At 39.5% G+C, this 19,525-nt stretch overlaps 1 protein-coding gene across 2 annotated transcripts; it reads right to left on the reverse strand.

Moving 5' to 3' along the window:
• Positions 1–2,062: 2,062 nt before the first annotated feature.
• Positions 2,063–18,675, reverse strand: LOC133547171 (oocyte zinc finger protein XlCOF8.4-like). Of its 2 annotated transcripts, none has more exons than XR_009805354.1 (2): positions 10,158–10,271; positions 2,063–3,658 (listed from the first exon to the last, which is right to left on the reverse strand). XR_009805354.1 is itself a non-coding variant. In XM_061892991.1 (2 exons), the coding sequence occupies exons 1-2, from the start codon at positions 18,323–18,325 to the stop codon at positions 2,745–2,747; spliced, it is 1,089 nt and encodes a 362-aa protein (XP_061748975.1). In that variant the 5' UTR covers positions 18,326–18,675; the 3' UTR covers positions 2,063–2,744. The 2 variants fall into 2 exon arrangements, 1 of the variants encoding a protein (XP_061748975.1); XM_061892991.1 differs by lacking the exon at positions 10,158–10,271 and adding an exon at positions 18,151–18,675.
• Positions 18,676–19,525: the final 850 nt, after the last annotated feature.

Genomic DNA, 19,525 nt, shown 5'->3' on the forward strand with positions numbered 1-19,525 from the left:
GCTGATTGGAGACTCACTATGATTGTTTTCACCAGAATAAACCATGTTTGAGTCGGAAACGTGACTGGGTGTCGTCTTTTGGGGAAAAACACAAGACAAAGGAGTACTTCATCGCTACACATGTACGAGTCTGACTGATGATTTCTAAATGATCAAAGATATATTATTGTACGAAAACACAATTTTAGGTCAACTGAGTGCGGCTGCTGATCTAAGCCGAGCGAGTCTTCCTGCCTCTCTTTAAATGTCAAAGCTCTCTACCTGCTGCACCTGTGACGTTTGCCGCCTGCCGTGCAATGCCAGTGCGCACTGGGCATCAAAAGTGCAGATAGAGGCAAAACAATGTCACAAAAAAGGACATATACTTCCAGCCGCATCACCAGACAGATTTCACTGGGGCACGTGCCCCAGTATTGATCTGCAGTGCCCCAGTAAAAATTTCACCAATAAAAAAAACGCTTCAGAGTTTTAATTCTACATAACATAGACCACAGCGCACATACTACTTCGTATGGTAATTGATTGCTACTGTATTCACTTCATGTAACAATGAGCACATGGCTAATTAATATGGTAATTTATTCACATGTGGAGACTTCAGTTGAGAGAGGGAGAGAGAGACAGAGAGAGAGAGGATGAGAATCACTGTGTAAGGTAGGTGACGTTAGCCAACAACAATTTGTTAATTATATTATTTTGATTTTGATTTGACTCAAACTGTAATTCCTAGATGGATTTAAGAAAGTTATTTGCCCGCAGCAGGGAAGAAGCAGCGAGGAATGAGAGATGTAAGTGAAGTCCTAGCTAGCTAGGCAACATCATTGTCTTAAGTTGATGCTAAGTTAGCTAAGGTTATTCCTTGTATCAAGACAAACATATTCATTTGCTGTACGAGCTGTCGGGGGAATTTCCAATCAACATGAAACATAATGTTGGTTATTGTCTGCTGCTTCTGCATCAATGATGATTTGGAGTCAGCATGTGTGAGTTGAGTGCTTCTCAAATGGTTTATCTTCAGGAAGAAAAACATTTTTCCATATCATCAAGTCGTAAGCCAAATTTTTAAATCATTCAAGTTTATATCACAGAAAAATAGCACAATAGACTTGTCTTGTTAATCGGTGTGACTTTGACTAAAATAATCTTGTTTTGTCACCAGAAAAATGGCTACAGCTAAAGCATCTGCTTTTGTTTCCAGAAAAAATAGTAACATTTCTGTATTTTTTACCAGAAAGATGGCTGAAAATATCGGGTTTTGTTGCCCCATTTAGATTTAAAAAAATATATTTCCATGTCTGTCCTGAGTCCTCCTCCATTGGTTAGTCGGTTTGCCTTTTGCTAAAATACTCACTAATAGTCACTAGAAAAATGGCTAAAAATATCTGGTTTTGTTGCCACAATTTGATTTTTTTCTCCCTTAACTTTTTTTTTTTTCATGCACACATGTGACTGCGACTCACTGAAAATGACACACAATCCACTTTTATGTCACGACCCAGCAGTTGGGAACCACTGGTCAACTGTATAACAGTTACTGTAATACAAATATTTCAAAAAGATTCATTGCTCTTCTCCTTTGCTTTTACCAGTAGCAGTTTAGAAGTCTGGAGTAAAAAAGTGCACAAGTAGGTCAAATGCATGAGTTAATTTCAGGTGGTTCATCAAAGATCCATACAACATCATCTGATATGATTTCATAGTTTAAAGCACTATTTATGTATTTTTTATGATAAACAAGTCCTAAAAATGTTTTTGCTTGCGCGCTTTGCACGCTCATATGAATTATTATTATTATTATTATTATTTGTGCCCCAGTACAGTATTATTTCTAGTGTATCCTTCAGGTGCATTATGTTACCTTGTTTCTGGTAACTCTGTTCATTAATATTATCTAAGTATTTGCTTGATATTTAATGTATTTATGTTGGTTTTTGTACAATTGAATTTGTTCCTTTTTATATATATTTAAGTGATTTTATTGTTGCAATTTATTGTTTTTCTTGCATTACGAATTATTTTTGCACATTGCTGTTTCAGGTGTTTGTTATCAAAAATAATGAAGTGAATCAGAATCACCTTTATTGTCCTATTATGTTTAACACACATGGAATTTAACTTCAGTAGACTGCGCTCTCTTTATACAAAGTAAACATGAAATATGAACAATTAACTAAAACTATAAACTAGTAATTAAAGACTAATATGTACAAGACTGATGAGACAAGATGACACTTTTACTGTAAATACAAAGCTTTATCACTTGGACTGTTCAACCCCAGGCCACTCTTGTAGCTGAATGTTTTCTACATTTTAAAATTAGGAAGTATATATGGCACTCTGGACATCATTCCTTCATTCATTGGTATTATTTATGTTCTTAGCTGGGCCACCCCCATATCTTTATAAATGACATGTCATTTGTAAAGACATGCCAGGCTGACAATAGGATCATGTAAACACTGCCAGAGCCGCAATGACTTTATAGTAGGTGTGTGAATGATCAACAATCAATATTATTGGCAGAAATAGAGGGCCCCAAAATCAAATGTTGCTTAGGGCCGAATGAAGACTGGCTAGAAGCCTTGATCGGTCACAAAAGCTTCTCTTGCAGATTGAACAGGAATGTGATTTTTCACCAGTGTGTGTTGTCATGTGTCTTTTCAAACTCTGACTTCGTGTAAAACATTTACCACAGGTTGAACAGGAAAACGGTTTTTCACCAGTGTGTGTTCTCATGTGTACTTTCAAAGTGATTCTTTGTACAAAACTTTTACTACAGTATGTTTTTCTCCAGTGTGTGTTCTCATGTGTTCTTTCAGCATTTGTTTTAGTCTAAAATCTCTACCACATTCTGAGCAAGGAAAAGGTTTTTCTCCAGTGTGTATTCTCATGTGTGATTTCAGACTACAATGGTATTTAAAGGTTTTGTGACAGTGAGAACAAGTGAAGTGAGTGTTGTCAGTGTGACATGTCTTATCATCTTTAGAGTCTTCATCATCAGTGTCAGGAGAGTGTGACGTTGTGTCCTCACTATCTGATAGTGGAGCTAAGAGCTTGTCTGCTTGTGATCCTCCACAGTGGTCTCCATCAGCTTCTGTTGTCATGTGTTGTGTTGAGCTGCTGCTTGGAGGCTCCCCCCCTCCCCTCTCCTCACTTTCACCTTTCACCTCATCATCTTCACTCTTCACAGGGACACCAGTCACTGGGAACTCCTCCAACCATTTAGGCTGACTGATGCCCTCTTCCTCCTCTTCCTCTCTAATGTGCGGCGGCTCTTGGTCCTCCTCTTCCTCTTTAATGTGCGGCGGCTCTTGGTCCTCCTCTTGCTCCTTAAAGTGAGGGGTCAGTGGATCCTCCTCTTCCTTTTTAATGTGAGGTGTCAGCGGGTTCTCTTGCTCCTTAAAGTGAGGGGTAAGTGGATCCTCCTCTTCCTTTTTGATGTGTAAGATCAGTGGGTCCTCCGCTTGCCTTTTATTGTGAAGGGTCAGTTTAACATTATGGGTCTGTGGCGTCTCATGTTTCGCTTTATTGTGGGGGGGCTGTGGGTCCTCTACTCCCTCTTTAATGTGTTGGGAATGCGGTACATCTTTTTCCTCTTTAATGTGGTGGGGCTGTGGCTCTTCTTCCTGCTCATGAGGAAGATGTCCTTTATTGAGTTCTGCGGAACAGGAGAAAACAAACATTCTTCAGAAAAGTCCAGCTTTGCTCAATCACATGAGACATTGTCCTGCACCAACATATGATCTCACAATCTCATCAGTTTCCCCTCACAGCAGTCAGGGTACTTCCAGCTGACACATCCAGAAGACCTTCAGGGGAATACCTTCCCAGGCCAACATCCAATCCATCTTATTCATATAAAAACAGTCTAAAAGTCATTCCTACAATCCTTAATGGTAGACGCCATACGTGAAAGTGTGCTGTTCTCCCTCTGAATAAGTCATACACACACAGGAAATAATGTACCACATGCCAGCCTCCACGCAGTAGTACTAGTGATGAGCTCCCCCTGCTGGTGGACAATAATTAGTCATTTTCCTATTCATCTTTAGAGACATGTCTGTTATAAAAGAAGCATGAACACAGTCAACATGTTGGCCAAGAAAGATGACATCTGTTTTGCTTTCATTTAGATAGTGTCACCACAGTTAAACTGGGAAGAAGTAATCAGATTACTGACAGCACCTTCAAAAGATAACTTGTTTACCTTATTAATAATAGTAATAATGGATTATATTATTTAGTGCGTTACTAGACACTCAAATTGCGTTAGAGTGAGAACTGAGAAGGCATCATTCATGCAGTCCACACATTCAATCAAAATCAGAATCAGACATACCGTATTTCCTTGAATTGCCGCCGGGTATATAGTATGCGCCTGCCTAGAATTACTGCCGGGTCAAACACGTTTCGCAAACTAATTAGCGCATGCTTAGCATTACCGCCGGCTCAGGATTAATGCCGGGTCAATCTCGTTTCGCCAAATAATTAGCATATGCCTACAATTCCCGCCGGGTCAAACTCGCCACGTCACGAGTGACACTTCACCTGTCATCATTTTCAAAATGGAGGAGGTTGATTTCAAAAATTTGAAATCGCATAAAAGGAAGAAGATTAAGAGCTATTCAGTAGGATTTAAGGTCCAAGTTATTGAATATGCTAAAAAGAACAGTAAGCAGCTATGTTTTATTAATATACCGTAGCTGCGTGTGTCAAATATGAGTCATTAAATGACTCCCGCCTCCTGGTGGTAGAGGGCGCTAGTGATCCTTCTTGCGACTACTCGGCTGAAGAAGAAGTGACAACAAGCAGCAAGAGTGAGCAGCGTGTGTTTATTTTTTCCTCTCGCTTGCACTTTTAACATGGAGGATTACATATCTAAAATAAAACAGTTTTCTAAACTGGACTTTCAATCGAAGCAGGAGGTAATAATGGAAGATCTCCATTGAGACAGAGAGACTTTTAAAACTGAAGAAAGATAAGGAGGACTTCTATAAACAAGTTATCGATGCTTTTGATCAGAAGGAGCTGCGCATGGACATCATTTATAAGTAAAGGTAAGACCATAATAACTTTTTTCTATTAAATGTGCTTTTCATGATGTATCCTTACATCACACTCAAATTTTTAAACGCAGGCCTAAATACACCGCATGCCTTTGGTAAGTGCCAGAGTGAGAAGAGGTTTTAAATTAATTAGCGCCCCGGCGGCAATTCAAGGAAATACGGTACTTTATTAATCCCCGAGGGGAAGTTAAAACTTTCAGCAATATGGTAAGCTACATTTAATAATAATAATAATAAGTAGATGAGGCAATTGTTCCAAGGAATTGTGTGAATGCAGACAATTCTCACAACACCACAACACTTCTTCTCTCACCTTCCCAAAGTAATAATCTAGTCAATAATCACTGAACTCATCAAAAAAATAAGGCATATTATATCAACAATGACTTTTTTTCAAGATGGCGCTGCCCGTGACTGACGTCTTTGCGTCGTCGTCCTGACAACATTTACGTTTTTTATTTATTATCCAAACCCCGTTTCCATATGAGTTGGGAAATTGTGTTGGATGTAAATATAAACGGAATACAATGATTTGCAAATCCTTTTCAACCCATATTCAGTTGAATGCACTAAAAAAAGACAAAACATTTGATGTTCAAACTCACAAACTTTTTTTTTTTGTTGCAAATAATAATTAACTTAGAATTTCATGGCTGCAACACGTGCCAAAGTAGTTGGGAAAGGGCATGTTCACCACTGTGTTACATCACCTTTTCTTTTAACAACACTCAATAAACGTTTGGGAACTGAGGAAACTAATTGTTGAAGCTTTGAAAGTGGAATTCTTTCCCATTCTAGTTTTATGTAGAGCTTCAGTCCTTCAATAGTCCGGTGTCTTCCATCCATCCATTTCCACCGCTTATTCCCTTTTGGGGTCGCTGGCGCCCATCTCAGCCACAATCGGGCAGAAGGCGGGGTACACCCCGGACAAGTCTCCACCTCATCGCAGGGCCAACACAGATAGACAGACAACATTCACACTCACATTCACACACTAGGGACCATTTAGTGTTGCCAATCAACCTATCCCCAGGTGCATGTCTTTGGAAGTAGGAGGAAGCCGGAGTACCCGGAGGGAACCCACGCATTCACGGGGAGAACATGCAAACTCCACACAGAAAGATCCCGAGCCTGGGATTGAACCCAAGACTACAGGACCTTCGTATTGTGAGGCAGACGCACTAACCCTTCTGCCACCGTGAAGCCCAGTCCGGTGTCTTGTTGTCGTATTTTACACTTCATAATGCGCCACACATTTTCCATGGGAGACATGTCTGGACTGCAGGCAGGCCAGTCTGGTACCTGCACTCTTTTACTACGAAGCCACGCTGTTGTAACACGTGGCTTGGCATTGTTTTGCTGAAATAAGCAGGGGCGTCCATGATAACGTTGCTTTGATGACAACATATGTTGCTCCAAAACCTGTATGGACCATTCAGCATTAATGGTGCCTTCACAGATGTGTAAGTTACCCATGCCTTGGGCACTAATACACCCCCATACCATCACACATGCTGGTTTTTCAACTTTGCGCCTATAACAATCCGGACGGTTATTTTCCTTTTTGTTCCTGAGTACACCGCATCCACAGTTTCCAAATATAATTTGAAATGAGGACTCGTCAGACCACAGAACACTTTTCCACGTTGCATCAGTCCATCTTTGATGAGCTCGGGCCCAGCCAAGCCGGCGGTGTTTCAGGGTGTTGTTGGTAAATGGGTTTGGCTTTGCATAGTAGAGTTTTAACTTGCACTTACAAATGTAGCGACCAACTGTAGTTACTGACTGTGGTTTTATGAAGTGTTCCTGAGCCCCTGTGGTGATATCCTTTACGCACTGATGTCAGTTTTTGATGCAGTACCGCCTAAGGCAGGGGTAGGGAACCTATGGCTCTAGAGCCAGATGGGGCTCTTTTGATGACTGCACCTGGCTCTCAGATAAATCTTAGCTGACATTGCTAAACACGGTAAGTAATGAATAATTCTGCCGGTAATCATAGTGTCAAAAATAACGTTCAAAATATAAAATATTTTCATGCATTTTAATCCATCCATCCGGTTTCTACCGCACCTGTTCAAGAAGTCGCATTAATGGTAAGAAGTATTTTATTTATTGTTGGTTAGCTTCAGAATAACAATGTTATTAAAAAGAATAAGAGACTTATTATACTCAAAAAATGTTGGACTTACTTAAAAATGAATGCATCATCATCATTTATTGTTATTCCTTTCATTAAAATGCATATATACAAGCCACGTACAATTGACACTTTCATTGTTTTTTTTGTTTCTTATACATTTCCATGATCAGAAAGGAGCAGATGGAAGAATAATAGTCTTATATTTATCTGCCCCCTTTTTAACACCAATTATTTTCGATGACTTTATAACTGTTCCCTCCAACAACACCCGAACTTGAACATACTTTTCAATTGTCCTTTAAGTATTTTCACAATGACACGTCCAATCAGATCAAAATTCAGTTTGATATAATTCCAGTTTTCTCTTTTTATAACTCTTTTTAAAAACAAAGGTATTCTCACAGCTTTTTAAGTCTTTGTTTAGAGAATATCATGCTTTCACAGCAACAACAGACAAGCACATTTGTTTCAAATTTGTTGGCACTCTTGGATGTTTAAAGTCATACGGCCTTCTGTGGTTCTCATCTTCAGATGTGAACACACAACTTTTGTACGTCCTTTGGAAGAATTGTATTTCTCGCTTTGAACAGCATTAATAGACTATTCAATTCTACAATGTCTTTTAGTTTTAGTAATTGTGACCTAATGAAGTGGTTTTGTGTGGTCGCTATATCGTACTTTAAAAATTATACAAATTGCTCTTTTCTGTGAAATAAAGGCATTATGTTGCTATGATATGTATTTCCCAATATTTCTGCACAATAATTGAAATAAGATAGAATAATAGTTGTATTCAGTCTTAAAAAAAATATTATATGGCTCTCACGGAAATACTTTTTTAAAATATTTGGCTTGTATGGCTCTCTCAGCTAAAAAGGTTCCCGACCCCTGGCCTAAGGGATCAAAGGTCCGTAATATCATCGCTTATGTGCAGTGATTTCCCCAGATTCTCTGAACCGTTTGATGATTTTACGGACGTAGATGGTAAAACCCTAAATTCCTTGCAATAGCTCAGGGGTGCCCACACTTTTTCTGCAGGCGAGCTACTTTTCAATTGACCAACTCGAGGGGATCTACCTCATTTATATATATCATTTATATTTATTTATTTATGAAAGAGACATTTTTGTAAACAAGTTAAATGTGTTTAATGATCATACAAGCATGTTTAACACATATAGATGTCTTTCTTTCACGAAGACAAGAATATAAGTTGGTGTATTACCTGATTCTGATGACTTGCATTGATTGGAATCAGACAGTAATGATGATAACGCCCACATTTTCAAATGGAGGAGAAAAAAAGTTGTCCTTTCTGTACAATACCACATGAAAGTGGTTGGTTTTTGGCATCTAATTCATCCAGCTTCTATACACTTTACAAGAAAAACATTGGCGGCAAATTCCGTAGCTTTCTTGATTGACATTCACGGCACCCGAGGGTCTTGTGAGATGACGCTGGCTGCTGCCAGTTCATTATTATGAAAAAATGACAGAGAGGAAGGCGAGAAACACTTTTTATTTCAACAGACTTTCGCGCCGTCCCTTCCGTCAAAACTCTAAAGGCCGACTGCACATTTCCTATCTTCACAATAAAAGCCCTGCTTCATGCTGCCTGCGCTAACAAAATAAAAGTCTCGGAAAGCTGGCGTGCACAAGTGATGTGCACGCCAGCTTTCTGAGGGATCGCTTGTGCACGCCAGTTTTCCGAGACTCTGTATTTAGTTAGCGCATAAAATAAAAAGTGTTTCTCGCCTTCCTCTCGGTCATATTTTAATAATAATGATCTTGCAGCAGCCAGCGTCATCTCACAAGACCCTCCGGTACCGTGAATGTCATTTAAGTGACGTCTTGGTGAAGATTGATGATCACTAAATTTTAGGTCTATTTCTTTTAAAAGCCTGGCTCGAGATCGACTGACACACCCCCCGCGGTTGACTGGTAGCTCGCGATCGACGTAATGGGCACCCCTGCAATAGCTTGTTGAGAAATGTTGTTCTAAAACTGTTCGACAATTAGCTTACAAAATGATGACACTCTATCAATCCTTGTTTGTGAATTACTTAACATTTCACGGAAACTGCTTTTATACCCAATCATGGCACCCACCTGTTCCCAATTAGCCTGCACACCTGTGGGATGTTCCAAATAAGTATTTGATGAGCATTCCTCTACTTAATCCGTATTCATTGCCACCTTTCCCAACTTCTTTGTCATGTGTTGCTGGCATCAAATTCTAAAGGTAATGATTATTTGCAAAAAAAAAAAAAGTTTATCAGTGTGAACATCAAATATGTTGTCTTTGTAGCATATTCAACTGAATATGGCTTGAAAATGATTTGCAAATCATTGTATTCCGTTTATATTTACATCTAACACAATTTCCCAACTCATATGGAAACGGGGTTTGTAGTACTAATTTGCATCCTAAATGCAAAGTTTTTGCATGCAACAGTGAGATATAACAGAGATGCACTTCTGGACATCGGAAAAGCTCACCACAAGCTCACTTATAGTCTGACGGACTTCAACTTTCTGCTACGACGAGAGCCAGCTAACCACAAAACAACAACAACAAGACAGCGGGGCTACATGCTAGGCTAAAGGCTAGAGCTACACAACCACCACTACCTAGCCTGCTGCTAGCTAACGTGCGCTCACTGGACAACAAGCTGGATGAGCTGAGAACCAGGACTACATCCCAACGTGAACTGAGAGAATGCTGTGCTCTTATTTACGCGGAAACCTGGCTTTCGGACAGCATCCCAGACTCTGCTATCCAGCTAACAACGCACTCAGTTTACCGTGAAGGCCGGACAAAGGCTTCAGGAAAGGCGAGAGGCGACGTCTGTGTTTACGTGAGTAACAGCTGGTGCTCGGACGTACAGGTGGTTGAAAGACACTGCTCGGACAACATTGAGTTGTTGATGGTGAAATGCAGACCTTTTTACCTGCCAAGGGAGTTCAGTGCAGTGTTTATACTGTCTGTTTACATCCCGCCACGGGCGGACTCCACTACAGCGCTAAAGCTGCTGCATGACGTCATCAGTAAACAAGAGACCCCACACCCTGATGCTGCGTTCACGGTAGCTGGGGATTTTAACCACCTAAAGAGTGTCCTCCCAAAATACCATCAATATGTGAACTTTACTACGAGGGAGATAAACACCCAGGACCAGGTGTACTGCAACGTGAGGGGAGCCTACAAGGCTGTACCCAGACCACACTTTGGACTATCTGATCATATCTCAGCTTTTCTACATCCAGCGTCCCAAGCAAGCCCCCCCAGTGAGTAAAACTGTTCAAGTTTGTAATGAAGACACTGAACTAGTGCTTCAGGACTGCTTTGGGAGTACAGACTGGGACATGTTTAAAACTGCTGCTCAGAGGGATGACGGTACTGTGAACATGGAGGAACATGCTTCCGGTGTAACTGGCTACATTAGTATGTGTGTGGAAAACATTGTTCCCAGAAAACAATACAAGATATACCCAAACCAAAAACCCTGGATTAATGTTCGGTCCAAGCTACATGCCCGCTCCACTGCATTTCTCTCAGGCAACGCTGAGGACTACAAGAAGGCCAGACATGACATGTGTAAATTCATCAGCGAGGCCAAGGGACAATGCAGACAAAAGCTGGAGGGATTCTACTTCAACACAGATTCCCGGCGCATGTGGCAAGGCCTGCAACACATCACAGACTACAAGCAGGGGAGCAGGGGGGTCACAAACAGCCAACGCTCACTGCCAGATGAGCTGAATGAGTTCTACGCCCGCTTCGAGGTCCTCAACACCAACTAACAGAGAGGGGTTCTGACCACGGAGTGCATGCAGGACCCACCGCTCACTATGACAACAGCAGAGGTACGTACAGTTCTGAAGAAAACAAACCCACGGAAGGCAGCCGGCCCAGACAACATCCCTGGCCAGGCCCTCAGGGTGTGTTCATCAGAGCTGGCTGACGTACTTGCTGACATATACAACTTGTCACTAACACAAGCTGTTGTGCCCACCTGCTTCAAGACCACCACCATCGTGCCCCTGCCAAAGAAAAACACTGTGACCTGTCTGTTGCACTCACCCCAATAGTGATGAAGTGCTTCGAGAGGATAGTCATGTCACACATCAAGAAGACCATCCCAGACACACTGGACCCTCTACAGCAGGGGTCACCAACCTTTTTGAAACCAAGAGCTACTTCTTGGGTACTGATTAATGCGAAGGGCTACCAGTTTGATACACACTTAAATAAATAGCCAGAAATAGCCAATTTGCTCATTTTACCTTTAATAAATAAATCTACTAATATATAAAAAAATTGGTATTTCTGTCTGTCATTCCGTCGTACATTTTTTTTCCTTTTACGGAAGGTTTTTTTGTAGAGAATAAATGATGAAAAAAACACTTAATTGAACGGTTTAAAAGAGGAGAAAACACGAAAAAAATGAAAATTACATTTTGAAACATAGTTTATCTTCAATTTCGACTCTTTAAAATTAAAAATTCAAACTGAAAGAAATGAAGAGAAAAACAAGCTAATTTGAATCTTTTTGAAAAAATTGAAAAAATAATTTATGTAACATCATTGTTCATTGTTCCTGATTAATATTAATTTTAGAGTTTTGATGACATGTTTTGAATAGGTTAAAATTCAATCTGCACTTTGTTAGAATATATACCAAATTGGACCAAGCTATATTTCTAACAAAGACAAATCATTATTTCTTCTGGATTTTCCAGAACAAACATTTTAAAAGAAATTCAAAATAATTTAAAATAAGATTTAAACTTGATTCTACAGTTTTTCTAGATTTGCGAGAATCATTTTTTTTAATTTTAATCATAATAAGTTTGAAGAGATATTTCACAAATATTCTTCGTCGAAAAAACAGAAGCTAAAATGAAGAATTAAATTAAAATGTATTTATTATTCCTATTTTCTTTCTTTCTTTCTTTAGTTTATTTCGAACATGAATATTTACAACACAATACAATACAGACAATAAAAATGATTTACAATTTAAAAAAAAATACTTGAACATTTATTTAAATTGTCAGGAAAGAAGAGGAAGGAATTTAAAAGGTAAAAAGGTGTATGTGTTTAAAAATCCTAAAATCAATTTTAAGGTTGTATATTTTCTCTAAAATTGTCTTTCTGAAAGTTATAAGAAGCGAAAAAGAAAAAAAAAAAAAAGGAATGTATTTAAACAAGTGAAGACCAAGTCTTTAAAATATTTTCTTGGATTTTTTCAATTCTATTTGAGTTTTGTCTCTCTTAGAATTAAAAGGTCAAGCAAAGCGAGACCAGCTTGCTAGTAAATAAATAACATTTTGAAAATAGAGGCGGCTCACTGGTCAGTGCTGCTATTTGAGCTATTTTTCGAAAAGGCCAGCGGGCAACTTATCTGGTCCTTACAGGCGACCGGTGCCCGTGGGCACCGAGTTGGTGACCCCTGCTCTACAGTTTGCCTACCGGCAGAACCGGTCCACTGAGGATGCAGTCAACCCCGTCATCCACACCACCCTCACCCACGTAGAGGGCAAGGACACCTATGCCAGGCTATTATTCATCGACTACAGCTCTGCTTTTAACACGGTCATCCCACAAAAACTCAGTGCTAAACTCCTCACTGTTGGTCTGACACCAACTCTCTGTGACTGGGTCCTGAACTTTCTCACAAACCGGCCCCAGTCAGTCAAAATCGGCAACCAGACATCAGGCACAAAGGTTCTAAGCATTGGGACCCCCCAAGGCTGCGTGCTGAGCCCCCTATTGTACACCCTCTTCACACACGACTGTGTGGGCTCCCAGAACAACACCACTATCATCAAGTTAGCAGAGGATACTACGGTCGTCGGACTGATCACCGGGGGATCTGAGGCAGTGTACAGAAGGGAGGTAGCGGAACTGGTGGCCTGGTGTCAGGATAATAATCTCTCCTTGAACACAGACAAGACCAAGGAGATGATTATTGACCCAAGGAGAAGCAGTGCACAGTACACACCTCTGTACATAGGGGGGACAAAGGTGGACAGGGTGAAAACCTGTAAATTCCTCGGGACCCACATCAGCGAGGACCTCACCTGGGGACACAACACCCAACAAACAATAAAGAAAGCCCAGCAGCGACTGTACTTCCTAAGAAGGCTGAGAAAATTTGGCATGCCACCCAAAATTCTCGGCAACTTCTATAGAAGTACGGTTGAGAGTGTCCTTACCAGCTCGATCACGGTCTGGTATGGAAACTGCACTGCTAAGGCCAGGAAGGCACTCCAGCGAGTGATTAAAACTGCTCAGTACATATCAGGAGCAGCCTTCCCCTCACTACAGGACATGTAGTCTACCAGGGCCACCAGGAGAGCACACATCATCATCAAGGACAGTACACAGTCTCTTCAGCCTCCTACCATCGGGCAGACCATACAGGAGCCTGAAATCCAGGACTACCAGACTGACAAACAGTTTCTACCCACAGGCCATCAGGCTTGTGAATGCTAACTTGTGAATGCTAGCTCCCTCCAACTCCCCGTTTTTACTTTTGTCTTTTTGAACAAAAGACAGCTACCTTGACCACCCCCGAACTGTGAACCATCACTGTAGACACGTTTCACCGTTGATCACTAAAAACACTTTAACTGCTGCTGTGACCCAAGGTCACCTCCATATTTATACTGTTGACTGTCAATCAGAATGTGCAATAATGTTATGTTACTTACTGTGCCTTGTACATACATTTTTATTTTTAGCTCAGTACCGTGTGACTTGTTGAAGGGTGGACTAGCAAAGTAAGATTTTCATTGTACGGCAAACTGTCTGTTTAACTGTGCATATGACAATAAACTATCTTGAATCTTCAATCAAAAAGGGATTTGATGTAATATTTTGATATTCACACATCGCATATTTACACACACGCATTTTACTAGAATACCCTTATGAGCATTACATATATCAATATCAAGTACCTACTGTACTGTTTACTTGTTGAAATACCCTTTTTAGAGCAAATATCTGCCGAAATGGCCACTTTGTTTCTGCCAAAAATGTATTTTAAGTAATAGTTTGAAATAGATACATCTCATCTCTGCATATTTTCCTAAAATACTCTTATGGGCATTACACATATATAAATTAAGGACCTACTGTACTGTATACTTGTAGAAATACCCTTTACAAAGCTAAAATATACCAAAACAACCACTCTGCTGCTGCCAAAATTTGATTTCAAGTAATATTTTGATACTGACAAATCTCATCTCTGCATAGTTTACTAAAATACCCTTATGAGCATTACATATATCAAAATCAAGTACCTACTGTACTGTTTACTTGTTGAAATACAATTTTAGAGCAAATATCTACCCAAATGGCCACATTACTGCTGCCAAAAATGTATTTTAAGTAATATTTTGATACTGACACATCTCATCTCTGCATATTTTATTAAATACTCTTATGGGCATGACATATATATAAATCAATTACCTACTGTATACTTGTAGAAATACCCTTAACAAAGCTAAAATATACCAAAACAACCACTTTACTGCTGCCAAAAATTGATTTCAAGTAATATTTTGATATTTGCACATCTCTTCTCGGCATATTCTAATGGAATACCCTGATGGGTATTACATACATATAAAGCTAGTACCTACTGTACTGTTTACTTGTTGAAATACTCTTTTAGAGCTAAAAACTACCAAATTTGCCACTTTACTGCGACCAATAATTGATTCCAGATAATATTAACAATAATAACAAAATTGTCAGAATAATTGCATATAAGTTATAAAACAACTTTGTGTTCCATTGAGTTCAGGTCCCCTGCGAGAAGACCAAAACTGTCTTTCATCTTATCAAACAAAAGGCTTGTAAAACTCCACTGTCTGCAATGGGATGCAACATGGAGGTGTCGGTTTCTTTGATCTGTTGACAGCCACAGGAAGACCTTTTCTTGACCCGAGATCTACAAAGCGGAGAGGGAGCAAACCTGACGCGGCTCAAGGCACCTTTTCTTTTAACTGTTTATGACCGAGTGCGACAGCCGTTTACAACCCCCCTCCCTTTAGAAGCAGCTATGTAATCAGAAAAGGCCCAAATGAAAAAGGACGCGTGGAACTCCCTCGTCAGAGCGTGGTGGGAAACTGTACGAAGTTGCAGCCCAGACGTTTCTCCTCATGAGCTAAATTGAATCCTGTCTGTGTTTGATTACTTTGCTCCCTGTCTTGTTTAATAGATGTCATCGGCAAAAATGTCAAAGCATTTCTCTGAAACACAATATTATACATTCTGAAAACGATAGCAAGAATATACTTACAAATTTCAGAAAATGTCACGAGCAAACACTTTGTTTAAAAGGTTTTTACTGCCTTTTTAGCCCTTTGAGACATTTGTGATTTAGGGCTAGATGAATAAACATTGATTGATACTACACAAAAATTCAAAATAACTGAAGAAACATCACTGATAAACATTGGAAAACTGTCACTGAACGTCTTAGTGTGATGTCAATTTGTGACAGACAAATAGTACACAGTTTCGACATGGTGAGGACATTGATGGGCTGACTCACTGTCTTACGGATTACCTCAACTTCTGACCTGCCCTGCTAGGACCGTTCGGTGCCACCCTAATGACAAACCCTGGGTAACACAGGAGGTTCAAGCTGTCCTCAACAAGAAGAAAGCTGCCTTCAGGAGTGGAGACAGGGAGGCAATGAGAGCAGCACAGCGGGAGGTGAAAGGACACGTGAGGAAGACTAAGGACAGCTACAAGAAGAAGCTGGAGCAAAACAACATGATGGAGGTCTGGGAAGGTGTGAAAACCATCACAGGCCACAAGACAAAGACCAGAGCAGTAGGGGGGGGGACAATAAAGAGGGCCAATGAGATTAAGAACTTCTTCAACCGGTTCAACCAGAACCGGTTGAAGTGGGGGATGTCCTCCCCAACCCTCATCACAGCCACCCCCTCTTCTTCTCCCCCCCAGCCATGGTTGCAACCCCCTACTCCTCCTCCTCCTCCTCCTCCTCCACCAGACATTAGTCATCTCTGTGGACCAGGTCAGAGGTCAACTGAGGAAGCTGCATCCTAGAAACTATCTGGTGCGCACCTGAATATCTGGTGTGCACTATGTAATATTTAAGTACAGTCTTTATTTTCCAATCAATTCATTTTTTAACATGAATTGATTAACGTGGACCCCGACTTAAACAAGTTGAAAAACTTATTCGGGTGTTCAATTGTACGGAATATGTACCGAACTGTGCAATCTACTAATAAAAGTATCAATCAATCAATCAATCAATCAATCAATTCCTACATGCAAACACAGTGTTGATGTTCAAACTGTGTGTAATGCAACAGTATTTAAAATGATTAAATATACTTGTTAAATAATGTGACTTCCTTGTTTTTTATGAATAATTAAGGCCTACTATGCTACTGTATTTTATTGCTGTTCATGATGGTGGTACTTGAAAATCCAAGTATTTTCTGAGGTGGTACTTGGTGAAAAAAGTTTGACAACTACTGACGTAGTGACATTGTAAACTACATTGGCAGACACCATTTTGTTTTACCTAAACGGCGTCTGCTCATACATCGCACTTCCAACGAGATCCCGTCAACCCCCGAGTAAAAAGGTTCCACAACTGTTCACGTTATACCATCTCATCTTATTGTGCAACATGTGAATGTTTGAAGTGGAACTAAATGTGATCTCTGAAAGGGGTACACATTATTACCAAAGCAGGGCCCCCATCCACATATACAATACTACTACATATCTGATGAAAAACAATATTATTGTTGTTTTTTTAATTATAAGTGTGCCAAACCACCTCTATTTGGACATTATCTAATGCAGGGGTGTCCAAAATGCGGCCCGGAAGCCATTTGCGACCCGCAGCTGACCCGCCACACATTCTGCAAAAATTGCAAAATTGATAGTATTGCAAAAATTAAAACATTTAAAAAAAGTGAAATGAAGTGAAATATAATGAGAAAACGTGTTAATGTTGACACAAAGTTGCCATGCAGGCAGTTTTTTTTTTCTTGTGTCTTTATTTTGTTTTTTTCCATTGCTCAAAAAAAGGACAAAAAAATCTATGTTATAATGATTTATTACTTAAAAGTTATCACTTTAAAATGTTTTATGTAGAAAAATATTGCATATGTTGTGTGGTTGCTATATAAAAACATCAAAATTTGGACAAAAGAGCATAAAATAAACAAAATAATAGTTCAAACTTAAAATCGAAATATATATTGGAAGTTTATCTTGAAATTTAAGTGTTAAAAGTAAAAAAAAACAATCTAATAAAAATGCATCACTTTATGAGTGGGGAACCTTTCGGATCTCAAATATATTTAGTAGGATTTTATTTAACTTTTCACTGTGATTACTCAAAAATATTAAATAATTAAAATCAAAGGTGTCCTGCATTATTGATCTTTGAGGGCTTGAATTGTTAAATAAAGGAACTCTCCTGAAGGAATCAATAAAGTACTAACTATCTATCTAAATACTGCATATTTCAGTTTTACTATAAAAAACAAAGTTGTCTTTGACTGAAAAGGCACAAAACCTTATTTGTTTTACTTTATATCAACTTCAAGTTGATATAGAGATTTACTGTAAGCCTTAAATAAAATTAAAAAAATAATAATTTGACTTATTTTTAACATTTTAGTGACTGAGGCCCTCTATGCTCCCCAGGAACCCTAAGGATTAAACCAAAAAATCCATATATGTTGTTATGGTTGGAAAATGAAAAATATCAAAATGGCCCCTGCATGCTTACATTTTTCCGTGTTCGGCAGTCTGTGGAAAAAGTTTGGACACCCCTGATCTAATGGAAATGACTGCTGCAAACACGTCATGTTCATGATGAAATATAAAGTTAGTAAAAATGTGAGAGTAAGAAGTAAACAAACCTGTTCTGTGTAACACAACTTGAGCTTTCTTGAAAACAGCCTCCAATAGTTGACGTAGTCTCTCGTTCTCTTCTTTTGTCCGAGAAAGTTCCTCTTTGTACTCTGCTATCGTTCTTTCACACATTTTCACACAACAAAGTTCCTCCTCATACTTTTCTATCGTTCTTTCGCACATTTTCACACAATCACAACACTTTACACTCACACTTGATCTTAACTAAGCGATGTGTTGATCAAATCCGCGTCTCTTTGTTAGCGGCTAACATGCTAAGCTAACTAGCATGCTAAGCTAATTGGCGCGCTCAAACAACTATCAAGCTAAGCGGGCCTAATAATCTCCAAATGTGGCTGAGACGAGTGGAGTTTATCCTGACACGGAGGATGAATAAAGTGTAGTTAGTAGCGATGTGAGGAGATGTGCCGAGGCTTAGAAGCGTGTGTGGAGAAAAGGAGGACTTTGCCGCAAAGCGCATGTCTTCCAAGCATGCGTCCGTAGGGGCGGGGCCAAAGAGTCATAGTTGTGATGTTTTGAGCTAGGGAGTTTAAGAACTACACTACCCAGCATGCAACAGTAGTGACGAGCATGCGCGGTAGCCCCGTGAAGTGGTGTCGTATGTCGCCATGCAGACAGCTAGAATGTGGTTATGAGCCCGCTGTGAGAGTCAACGTTGAACACGCCTCGTCTGCATTTATTACAATTAGACAACACAATAAGTGCATTAAAAACAGTACTAGTTAATTATTTTCATGCATACATGATTTAAAGTAAAATACGGTTTATATATTTGAAATATCCTTTTTGATTGATTGATTGATGGATTGATTGATTGATTGATTGATTGATACTTGTATTAGTAGATTACACAGTACAGTACATATTCCGTACAATTGACCACTAAATGGTAACACCCCAATAAGTTTTCAACTTGTTTAAGTCGGGGTCCATGTTAATCAATTCATGGTACAAATATATACTATCAGCATAATACAGTCATCACACAGGTTAATCATCATAGTATATACATTGAATTAATTACATTATTTACAATCTGGGGGTGGGATGCGGATTTTTGGTTGATATCAGTACTTCAGTCATCAACAATTGCATCAACAGAGAAATGTGGACATTGAAACAGTGTAGGTCTTACAGTAGGATATGTACATCCAGCAGAGAACATAGTGAGTTCAGATAGCATAAGAACAAGTATATACATTAGAAGAACATTTGATTATTTACATTAGGTTATTTATAATCCGGGGAGATGGGATGTGAATGGAGGAGGGTATTAGGAAAGGGTTGAAGTTGCCTGGAGGTGTTGTTTTAGAGCGCTTTTGAAGGAATATAGAGATGCACTTACTTTTACACCTGTTGGGA

The sequence above is a fragment of the Nerophis ophidion genome, unplaced genomic scaffold, assembly GCF_033978795.1.
Source record: "Nerophis ophidion isolate RoL-2023_Sa unplaced genomic scaffold, RoL_Noph_v1.0 HiC_scaffold_77, whole genome shotgun sequence".
Classification (NCBI taxonomy): domain Eukaryota; kingdom Metazoa; phylum Chordata; class Actinopteri; order Syngnathiformes; family Syngnathidae; genus Nerophis; species Nerophis ophidion.